This window comes from Cygnus olor, chromosome 3 (genome assembly GCF_009769625.2).
Source record: "Cygnus olor isolate bCygOlo1 chromosome 3, bCygOlo1.pri.v2, whole genome shotgun sequence".
In the NCBI taxonomy this organism is placed as follows: domain Eukaryota; kingdom Metazoa; phylum Chordata; class Aves; order Anseriformes; family Anatidae; genus Cygnus; species Cygnus olor.
The window spans coordinates 95,670,128-95,682,025 of record NC_049171.1 but is presented as its reverse complement, the minus strand read 5'-3'; the positions used below and the strand labels follow the sequence as shown (position 1 = coordinate 95,682,025).

The 11,898-nt window shown below is 40.9% G+C and overlaps 1 protein-coding gene across 3 annotated transcripts; it reads right to left on the bottom strand.

The window, feature by feature from the left end:
- Positions 1–4,342: 4,342 nt before the first annotated feature.
- Positions 4,343–11,672, bottom strand: LOC121067903 (cytochrome c oxidase subunit 7A-related protein, mitochondrial). 3 transcript variants are annotated; one of them, XM_040552831.1, is made up of 3 exons: positions 11,514–11,670; positions 6,028–6,162; positions 4,343–5,155 (listed from the first exon to the last, which is right to left on the bottom strand). In XM_040552831.1, exons 1-3 carry the CDS (start codon positions 11,583–11,585, stop codon positions 5,012–5,014), a joined length of 351 nt encoding a protein of 116 aa, XP_040408765.1. In that variant the 5' UTR covers positions 11,586–11,670; the 3' UTR covers positions 4,343–5,011. The 3 variants fall into 3 exon arrangements, with proteins under 3 accessions (XP_040408765.1, XP_040408766.1, XP_040408767.1); XM_040552832.1 differs by lacking the exon at positions 11,514–11,670 and adding an exon at positions 11,171–11,209; XM_040552833.1 differs by lacking the exon at positions 6,028–6,162 and having other exon boundaries at positions 11,514–11,672.
- Between the last annotated feature and the right edge of the window lie 226 nt (positions 11,673–11,898).

Sequence of the window (11,898 nt, the reverse complement as noted above, 5' to 3'; positions counted from 1 at the left end):
GAGGCCTTAGGTAGCAGCAGGCAACAAACACATAAAGCGATTAATAGCAAGATTGACATGTGTGACTGCGTTGTGAGGAAGATATAGAAATGGGTGTGATAACATGGCTGTAAGAATGTTGTAGGAAATAAATATTTTGCCTATTTCTTTGAGATAGGCAGTCGGGTGCTTGGAAGCAGCAAGTCTTTTGATGCCCCTATGTCTGTACACCAGTCTGGCAGCTTCTTCAAAGACTTACAGCACAGGAAGGGCTTCACCTGTGCACCTAGAGCAGATGCAAGATCATGATATTCACAGAGGAGACTTTCAGGGTTTGTTCCAACTCACAGAATAAAAATATATGTGACAAATGTATGCTTCCTGATATGAATATTTCAGAAGTTCTCTTGAAACATTTAGAAACAATTTCATTCCCTTTGCGGCACAGAATATTTTAAAAATGCTGTGGAGAAAGAAAAAATGAAGTAAACCAGAAAACTTTTTATGAATAAAAATGTACGAGCAAGGGAGAAAAGTGATGACCGTATGTAGCTGAGGTGAAGTGAGACAAAGCGTATCCCTCTCCCTCCCACCCCTACTAGTTTTGCAGCACTGAATCCACTGGGCAAAGCCATTTAGAAAACATTTTAGCAGGGAGCATACTCTCTCTTTGGAGCTAGAGGATGGTAGGAATGCCTTTTGTAGGCCAGATATGGGCTGTCTGCAACAGATGGACAAGTGGGGGTGGGGTGGGACAGACCCTTGAATTTAACTTCCTTGTATTTTGGGAGGATTCATGTACAGATGAAATGGCTCCTTCAGCCTGATGCCATAACCAAAAGCAGTCCGTGAGCATATAGGAAGTACCAGGATAGCTCACCAGGGGATAAGATCTTGCACTGGTGAGATGCCATACTGGTATTTGACAGTGTATGCCCTAATTCTGTGTCACAGGCATGCTTGCAACTCTCTTGAACAGCAAATGGGCCTCTAATTCTTAGCAATGCAAGAAAAGCTATCTGGAATTGACTCAATCTTCAATAAACTAAGATGGAACTAGCACTGAATATGAAAAACAAAAAAAACTTAAAAGGTTGTTTTGCATGCCTACTGCTAAAACTAATGCTTGCGTTACAGGAAAGTTCTTCCCACTTTCCAGTTTAAACAGAGATCAAACTTTTGCTTCCATGAAGTTTTGACTGAGAATAAGGACAGGAGAAGGAAAAAAAAGTTAGTGTAATATCATAAAATGAAGGTAGTTTGTAATATATATTTTTTAAGAACAGTTGAGCATGATTTTCTATGTAACTTACCTGATACATGCACTTTTTCCTCTTTGTACTAAAGCATTTGGATTTTATAAATTTTAAGATTGCTGGGGTAATGGTTTGTGACAGCAGTGGAAAAACTGATCTGTGACTCTTCAGAAGCCTCTTGGAAGGTTTGAATTTGGAGGGAGGATGGTAAAAAGGGAGTAGGTACTGTGCCTTTTGTGTGTGTGTATGTGAGGAAATGGCCCTTAAACATTCTGCTCAGCTTTTTAACATCTGCAAGATTAATAAGCAACATTTGGTAGCAAGTTCAGATTTCTCTTTCCCTACTTTATCTTGCCTTTATTACGGTACCTTTTAATTTGACAAGATTTACTTTAAGGGAAGGTCAATTAATTAATGTCTTGGCATCAAATAGTGACAATATAAACTGTTGAGGCAAAAAATCTGTTGAGATTGCATGGTCATACTGTAATATGGGGAAGGAATCCTTAGCATACATTTATTTTTAAAGCAGCTGAAAGACATACTTGCATACTATCAACATCTTCTCAAGTGCATTTATTCCAGTACACCCACATAAAAAGTAGGGAGAGAGATCTTATTTAAAAGCCATTACAAAGACATAACTATTGAATTCGGGTTGCCAGAAAGATCATTTAAGAAGGAAAACGATGGTCTCTCAACAATAAGATAATGCCATGGGGATGGATGATTATCATGAGATAATTTTATTCCTGAGTATTGTAAATCTCAGCTGCTTTCCCTTCCAACCCCAGCACCTTGGGGTATGAGAGCTTATCATAATTTATTCTCTGCTGTGCATTCAAGCCAAAACATTAGAGTATAAACTATCACTTAAAAACACATCTTGTTTTCCTGGACCTGACTGGTGGTATGTTGCAGGAATTCTAAGATACTTTTCTTTTTTTTCTTTTTGAAAGAGCCTCTCAGTTGTAACATAGTGAAGTTACAGTATCCAAGTCAGATTCTTACTTGTGGGAATGAGGTAGCCTTCTTGATGCTGCAGATCACTCCTAGTTTTCCTTACTTAAGACCTTATTTAACATCAGCCCAAGGAGAAAGATTATTTATTTTAAAGGTAAGGCTGTTCTTGAGGGCTTAGGAATAAGAAGATTAGGTGTATCTATCACAAATAATAATTCAAAACACTTAAATCATCTTGAATCCTCACAGGGGTCTCTGGCATCAGAACATTTTTAAAAGCATGTCTAACAGAGCTTTTCTTTCTTAGGAAGAAAAATGATTTACCATGTTGAAATTTCTTTATGATGATCTCAAAACTAATTGAGAACAGGGGCACAATTTTTCCTTCCACGTCCTAACCTTTTGGCTGCAGATTTCAAGCTTTCCGCTTCTTCAGAGCACTTTGTTGTGGGAATATAGAAATGTGGTTTCCTCTTTCTCTCAAGACTGGAGTCCTCCCCAGTGGCAGCAGACTACCAGGGATTCTTTGTTCTTTAGCCTCAACTGAAGTATGGATGTGAATCTGACAAGCTTAAGGAGCATTCTCATCCTGCTTCAGCTGGGTCAGGTTTATTTTTGTTTGTTTTGTTTTGAGAAAGGCAAAGTGAAAAGTCTTTCAGAATCCATACTGTTTAAATAAAACAATGGATCATCTAGTATCTGGTCATCTGCTAAACTCCATGGTGTTTTCTTTTTCCTTTAGCACACAAATGCTAAATCTGACAAAAATCTGGAAAACGATAGACCCAGAGTAAAAAGATGAGTCAGATATCCATAATTCCAATCATGACTTCTATAGCAACACACAAACCCAATATTCTAGTTGAGTTCCTTTTGAAAGAAAGCTGGCCTGAGTGACGTCTCTGTTGCTGTTCTTTCCACAAGTATGTGGAAGAGTATTGCCCCTGGTTAATATGCTAAAGCAGAAAAGGTTAGTTACTTTATCCACATCTACTTTAGCAAGTAGAAAGTTAACCACTGTGAACTCTAAAAAATAGTTTGTTTTTTTTTACAAAAAAAAAAAAAATTAAATCTCTGAGTAAAGTCATCTCCATGAACATTTACCTGTCAAGTTTGTGTGCAAAGCCAAGTATCCTTTATTAGAAGATTCCTTGAGGAGGTGCTTAATATATGATATGAAGAGAAGACAGAAAATAAGCTACCATGATGCTTTTTTTTTAATTGTTATTATTAATTTTGTAAAATAGAAAGACTTAACAGCCTACACAAGATTCTTAGTGCTATGGAAACATGTGCTACTGAGGATAAAATATTTTATCAGTAGAAGCAACAATATCTGCCACTTCCTTCAGAACTTCATTAATTGTTCTTGACTCTTGCTGTCCGTATGATTTTCTTATTTAGTGACTTAATCTCTCCACTCCTGAAATACCAACATTGACTGAAAGCTGAGATCACAGCACAAGCAGCTATGTTCTTTCCTATGGAACAGTAATAAGGCTTTAGTACAACTTAACTAGAAAACAAATCAGAATGAATTTAGTAGAGAGTGAACAGATGGAAACTTTAGGTTCCTTTATCAACTGTTTTGCTAATTTATGAGGAAGATGTTTTCTCCAGAGCTCTGGGAGAGATGGGCCTTTACAGAGGCCAGCAAATCCATGCTCATCCACATTCACTGCCTGAGTGACTGGGAGTAAATATTCTGTGTTCGTGAACCAGAGCAGGATCCATCCAATTAGAAAATATCCTTTGTAAAGACTTGTGTGAAACTTCCAGTTCAAGGTTATGATATTACAGAGGAAAAAATGAATTAAGGGTTTTATTAGTTTCCTTCTCGACCCACGCAGCAAAGGAAATGTGTGTTTATATGTGTATATAGATGGATATGTCTATCCACTGGAAATAATACGCAGCAGAGCTACAAAATACAGTGACTTGTTTCACCAAAACTTATAGTTAAAGACCCAACGTGTTGCAAGATAGAGTTTTAAGAGGATTAGCATCCCAAAAGGATTACAGTAAGGCAGCGGAATCCGTTGTCTGGTTTAAGATCTACAAGTTGAACTTGAATAACAGTATGCTAATACGTTTTGCTATGAGGCCAGCTGAAGTAGTATTAAACTTTCAAGACTTGCCCATTATTCACGTAGTTAATCTTTATTGCACAACAAGAGAGGGTTTGACAAATGAAAGTCCAAAAACTGGTGTACAACTGATGCTACAATACTGTTGCATTCTGTTACATACTGTGATGTTCACATTATGGAATAAATCCAGTTTACATGTTCCAAGGAGCTAAGCCCTTTGTCCTGCCATCAGAGGTACAAGTGTTAAATAATATACCAGCATTTGGAGAAGTTCCACTGTCACCTGGTTATGTAAAATGAGCTGTGCATGACAGAAACAGGTTCTTGCTGTGTTATAATAATTATTTCTTTTTACTGTTTTGGAAACTGGTAGCATCTTCCCAATAATGAATGTAGAGCATAGCCCAGAAAATATTTCTTCTGTCCCATCTCGGACATTGTTGAAACTGGGGGAGGGGATGAAGGAAACGTTTAACTTTCTCCAACTGTTCATACACTCCTGCAATACAACAAATGCAAAGCTACAACCATATGTTAAGATGATGAATTTGTCTCTGTTTATATTGATTTCTAGAGCACATAAGGCAACCAATTTAAACACATTTTCTCCCAGAAATTTGATCTGAATAATGAACCTTTTATGATCGATCACAGAATTAAGAAGCAAGTGGAGAGACATGCAGGAGGTCCTTCAGATAAATGTCACGAGTCCCATGAGTTCATTTACTTTTGGTTTCTTGGTTGTGAGGCCATGTAGAGTGCCACTAGACAGTAGATAGTCCCGCCTATTGTTAGAGCCATAGTGGTCCGATAAAGCAGCCTATCTGGAACTCCTCGTTTCAGGTGTACTGGCAGTCCATCTGCTTTCTGTGGGAAGAGTTTAAAAACAAACAAAAGAAAATGAACACCCAGAAAGAGGCCACCATGAACAAGCTACCTCAGGTAAATTTAAGAGACTCCCATGAGGGAAACCTCCTGACAAACAGGCTATCTACAATCAGATGTATTAAGTGCTTTTCATTTAGCAAGACAAATGCAGATGCAAGTTAATTTTATTAGCCAAAGCCATTAAGTGCAGGCAGAAAGAACATATCCTGAAATATTCCTAAAGAGGACCTGGATGAGAGAAGTGTCACTAACAAAAGAATGTGAAAAGATACATAGAAAAGGTTATTCACCAAGTCAGACTGACATATTCCAAATGCAAGTGGCATGAAAAAGAGAAAAGGGCACGTTACAAAGCACATTCTCAATGCTTTTGTTTAAAAAATAAATAAATTAACTGATTTATTTTATGAGAAATCCCAGTACATTTAGAAATTGCATAGCTAACAAACTGGCTTTGAAAACCTTACTGCGCTCTTCTTAACACTGCATTATAACAGCTTTGGTAGTATTCAAGTTGTTAAAACAGTAATGATCTGCTTTGCTTCTCCAGATCTGCTTTAAATCATATGCTTGGATTCCCACATGGAAAATGCTTCCAATAGTCAAATAATACAATTTGCATCTTTTGAAGCCCACCAAAAGAAAGATAATTTTTACTAGACTTTTCACTTTCTGTATTTATGTCCCATGCAAGGTCATGGGACAGATACAATTATACCATATGTCCTTAAGTGCATTTTGAAAAGTGTAGGTATTGTAGAATGACAAAAGTAGTTCACCACATTAAAATAGGGCAAAATATGACCCACTCTCTCCAGTTTTCTTTAAGTTACTCTCAAAGTTGTCGTTACCTGAAAAATTTTCTGTAGGTCTGGCACCTTGTTTTTACCCAAGAAAGAATCAGTTGCTGGTAAATCTGAAGCAAGTTTAGTTGTTGTCCCAAAAATCAGAGCTGGGGATTCAGTGGAAACTATTGGTTTGAGTCCCTGCATAAATAAAGATTAAAATATCAAGGTATATAATACTTGCAAATGTACCAATTGTCACGTTAGGTAGGCATACTGCCACTGCCAGTCATTACAAGGATAGGTTACAAAGAATATTTATCTGGTAAATAAGGTATGACAACCCCTGGTTTAAAAAAAAAAAAAGTGACAGCTAATGAAAGACACATTGTTGGCCTGTTCATTTCTCTGCTACAACTTTGGACTTTGTGAGGAAAACAGAAGCCTCCTTTCTGATTTTTTTTTTTCCATGACATAAATTCATAGCTATCGTATGCTTTTCTGTGCTGGTATTTGGTACAAATTGTTGCTTGTTTTTGCACATAGACAGACTACCTAGATCCTATCAGAGTAGTAGGGTTAGAAGTGGGGAATCCCTGATGCTAGGGTCCAACAGAGTGAGGAGACTTTACCAAACTCTTCCTCCTGAATGTTCTAAGCAGTGCCTCTAGAATTGGGCCTGAAATAACTGGGATGTGTGGGCTGGAGGGAGAGGAAAAAAGAAAAACAAAAAAAGGAAACCACCACCAACAAAAAATATTAATTAAAAAAATAGAAAGGTTATGACCACTTGCTGTTTCATATGAAAGTGATAAATAAGTGGTGCTCAAGGACACTTCAGATGCCTTGAAAGGGTAGATATTTTAAGCTGGTGTAACAACACCCTGTAATTCACATGCTGTTGCAGCTTGCCACCCCTCACGTGTTCCCTCTGAGCAGCGTAAGTTAATTTCATTTCAGTTCTGATGGTTGTACCCTGCATTTGATATAAAACTACACGATCCGGTTCTATGGATAAGATTTTAAGTGTACAAAGTTACAGCCATTGTGAGATGGCCTCCTTGCCTGTTTTATTAGAGGTAGACTTAACAGTTATGCTTCAGCACATGGCAGCGACGATGTACGTTATGGCTCCTGAAACAGCTGTATGTTTGTTTTTTCTAATCGCTGCAAAAGCGAAAAGCATAATACAGGCAGGTTAATGCAACAGTCTTTCATTTCAAACAGAAACAGCAATTGCTCTCCATTAGATCAAGTTGAGGCTGCACTCAAATTTTAGTTTCTGCTCATGGGACTAGTTGATACATTTTGTATTTAAGAGAACTGTCTGAACACTGGAGCTGAAATCAGACTTTCACTCTTTTCCTCTTAGGCCTGCTACAGACCAGGCATGTTTTCTCCATATGGCTGTAAATTCTCTGCCATGATAGGCATCTTCGAGGGAAAGACTACACTTCTCAACATCCCAAAACAGCCTTCTGCTTTTCTAGTGTCTTAATATTAGAATCCCGTATTTCTGACGGTCTTGGTTATGTTTTGAAAGAAAGCTGGCAAAACTGGATTCTCTTGCACATTCAGTAACTAGCACCTTACTACTGAGCAGTCTTGCACATGAATTGTTGAATTAAAACCAAGTAGTTCTTTTCATATCAGCAAAAGGAAGCATCTAAGAAACTTAAGATTAGCTAAGAAACTTAAAATCAGCTGCTTGCTAAGCTTATTGTGGTTGGAGAGAAATCCTCAGGACTACACAGAAGAATTTCAGTACAGATCATTTTTGAGCAAGTCATTAAGACACCTTAAATGACACTTGTGTTTAGATAACCCTGCAGTTTGGGTGTTGCTACCAGCACCAGTGTTTTGCTACACTCAACGTACTACTGAAGAGCGAATGCCTGTACATGTTTGACCTGTTTTTCTTTAGCAAATGTTTCATCTTGATAATTTCTCTTCTGATTTTAAGATGTTAATCTCTTAATCAAGCTAATAAGAATTTGTTCTAATTATTAGATGAAGTGTAGAAGGTCAACTCAAACAGAAAAGTCATCATCAGCCGATTTCATAAGCACACAATGACTTTCTCTGAAGTCCTTAATGAAAGGTCAGGACATGTGGCTAATCGAAAACATACAAAATCTCAGACACCAGTATCATTAGGTTTAACTCTCTGCCTGTCCCTCTCTAAAGTTCTAAAGTGTGTTTGCATTCCGGTCAGAGGTCTGCAGGTCAACCTACCCGTTGGCTGGCCAACATGTTCAAAGTTAAAACAAACTTACATCTTCCTAGCATGAACTCCAAAGGGAGATTTGCATTCTCCTAGTAGCACAAAACAGGTAAGAATTAGGAACACAATTTAATAGAGAGAGCACCACGCTTAAGTTTGTAAAGGGAAATTGGTCAAGCTGAATCACAGAATGAGAAAGTGGAGAAGACTGAGGTAAGTGTAAGTGAAAAAGGAAAATTGGGAAGGAAGTTAAGCTGAGAAATGAGTTCAGAACATGAATTGAAGTAACTTTTACGAACCTAACTGAACTAGACACTTCTCACCTAAATAACAGATCATTTGCAGCAGCACATACCTCACTGTATGAAGTTAAATCTGTTTGTCATCACTAACACAAGGATGCTTTTAGATAGGATTACTTGAAGCTCTGCTTGCATTGGGATGACACACTTAAGTGTTTTTGTGTATGTTTGAAGTATGATCGGCAGTCTAAAAGGTTAATCATTACAGTTTCTCAACCAACTCCAAACGATTCACACATTAAATCAGAAGATCTGTGTGGAGTTTTTATTTTGTGGTTTGGTTTTGTTTTTTAATAGCTACAAGCAAAACAAGCTGTACCATCTGAAGATGTGGCAGTATGAGAGAATTTCTTTCTACCTGGGTTGTGGTCAGCCTTGAAGAACTAGGAAAAAGTTCATACAGTCACACTCACCTGATGGCATTTGAAACTGGTCCCACTGTTAGTGTTTTAAACACAGGCCAGCTCTTTGACTGAACAGTTTGTATTGAATTTGTAATGGCTATGGCAGTCATTAGCCTCCTAAATCAGAGTAGTATTTTTAACCTATTTAACTCCTTACCTGCTCTAGCTGAGAAAGTTCCCATTTATTCAAACAGGCTAAACAAAATTATGTAAAGTAGCATGAACTATTAAATGCAAAATTAAGTCATTTAAGAATGATAAGACTGAGATGGAAAGAACAGTAGAGGTTTCAAACTAAGGAAATTTTTGTTAGTATGAGTAGTTAGTTATGTTAGTTGTCAGCAAAAGCATTTCTGAAATACGTTTTGAGTGATATTTTGCAAGCCCACAAGCTTAAACTCGCATCAAAACAATACTGCATTGGGAAGCATCAAAACATGCCAGTACAGAATAGAGTGAATTATTACATTGCATTTTTGACCGAGGAGAATTTGAATGGCAAGATGTCCTCATTTTTCCAGAGCAATCAAGACAAATAGCATAAAAAGTAAACCATTTTAATTGCTGAGCTGTGGTTTGATTAAATACAGCAATGAAAACAATAGGAAAAAAAATTACTTTGATTTGGACTTAACATCTACTTACCCAGGATTCCTTTCAAATTTTAACCTATATACAGATTAAATATATTTGTATAGGACAGATAAGAAGTGCCCAAACCTTGTGTTTTCTACCATAGCTGCCTGTAAAGATGTGAACAGACGTACTTTTAGACTAGAACGTATTTACTCCACTGTCTTCCCTGTGTCCTGCCCTCTTCCCAGACCCCTTCCCAACAGCTACCCAGGAAACCTAAAGAACGGTGGGGAAAAAGAAAGAGAATACTGTTCTTGGGCCAGAAACTACCATATCTGAAAGTCACCAGTACCTCAATGTTTACTTAAGGTCATGGGTTAATTTGGGATGCAAGGGCTGTCTAGCGCTAGTCCAAACTCCTCCCCAGAGGAGGCTCTCCCATGGGGTCAGGCCAGGTTGCTCTGGGTTTTGGCTTGTCTGGCCTTGAAAGCTTTCCAGCACTGGAGACTGCACAGTGTCCTGGGGCACCTGTTTCACTCCTACAATAAACACAAAAATATCTTTTCTTACATGCAGTTTGACCCTTTCTTGTTGCAGCGGTGCCTGGTGGGAGGGCATAAGCTGTGCAGAGCCCAGTTCCATCCTCAGTAACTCTCCTGCAGGTTCTGGCTGGCTGCTCCTAGATCTGCGGCTGCGTGATGCCCCTGCCCCAGCTCCTCTTCTACCGGAGAACAAGCCCCGTTTCCTCCTAAACTCAACACAGGCCAAGTGCTCTGACCCTCCTACCCATACTGGGGACTTTTGCTGAACATGCTCCAGCTTATCCCAAACCTTCCCATGCTGAAATGGCCCACAGCTGGATGCAGTAGCCGGAGGCAATTGCTTCCCTTGAGGTACTGGCTATGCATGAGGTGATACAGCCCAGGATGACACTGGTCTCCTTCGCAAGCAGCATGCATGTCCAGCCTCATGTCCAGCTTGCTGTCTGCCACTATCTCCAGATTCCTGAACTTCCAGAAGTTCAGACGACCCCATGCTTTGATGTCTTCTGCAAACTTTACGCTCTACTGCCTGCTCCAGGTAACTGATAAGGCTCTGCAACAACCTGCAGCACTGTGCTGGGTACCAGCATCCACGTAGAGTGTGACCCGCTGAACGTGATCATCCAGTTTTCTTAACCTTCTCGCTGTCTATCCATCTAAACTACAAAGCCTTAAGTTCAGAAGACATCCAAATAAAAAGTTTTCCCTTTGGTCTGGGTCCCTTGAAACAGCTCAGTGTTTTAGAGAAGCTTAACACAGTATTGCCGCTTGCAGACTGCGCTGTCCGAGTAAAATCTGCACAGTGAAGGCTACCAAGGAAAGCAGAACTGTGCAGTAAGGCGGTTACAGAATGACGATAGGGAGGAGCTACATAGAAAAACTGGTGTATCCCAACCATACACACCCTACCGATACGTCAGCTTTTATTAAGTTTATCAGAAAAAAAAAAAAGACAAACCATAAGTAATTGATCCTTTGACTTCTCCCGTTTGTGCGCATAAATGCACTTTTTTAAAAATAAAGCAGCTGAGGTCACATCAGAGAAGCTTGCTCTCCGGACGTGGCTTCTTTAGAAGCTTTACTTTATATAAATAAATAAATAAATAAAAATCAGATTTCCAAGCAAATAAATAAATAAAAATCAGATTTCCAAGCCTTGACCTCCAGCAGCGAACGCCTTTTCATTGCTAAACCGAGTGCCTTTTTGTTACTGAACTGCACGAAATCGGAGCTTTCACGGTCTCCTCAGGACCTTCCCCACCGCACAGCGCCCACGCCACCCTGCCGGTGCCCCCGGCGCTACCCCGGGCGATGCAGGCAGCAGCGCCGGGGCAGCCGCACCGAGCGAGGCGGCCTTACTCCGCCCATCTTCCCCGAGCCGCCCCCCTCCCGCACGGCCGGGCGGCCCCAAGGTCACGGGTCGGGCCGGCAGCGGCGGCCCCGATCCGCCCGGAGCGCGGCTACCTTGGTGGCGGCGGGGCGGTGCCGTTGCCGCTGCCGTTACCTGCGGGCTGTAGGCGGCGGAGGCGGCCGCCCCGACCAGCCGCTGCGTGACGCCGCTGAAGCGGTAGTACATGGCGGCACCAAGGCGGCGCGGCCACCGCCGGCTCCCTGCGCGCCGCCAGAGGGCCCCGCCGGCTCGCCGGGCGCCGCTGCCACCGCCTGAGAAAGGCCGGCCCCCGGAGCCGCCGGAGGGGTGAGGGAGGGAGGCGGGCCCCGTGCAGGGGGGATCTGGGAGCGGTGGGAGGGAGGGAGGCGGTGCGGAGGCACCGGCGGGGCTGCGCTGTGAGGAGAGGAGGGTGGCAAGGGGCAGGCGGGCGCGGGGCGCCCCGGGGGCCTCGCAGTGCTCGCAGCCAATGGGCGGGAGCGGGAGGGGAGGCCAGGTCCCG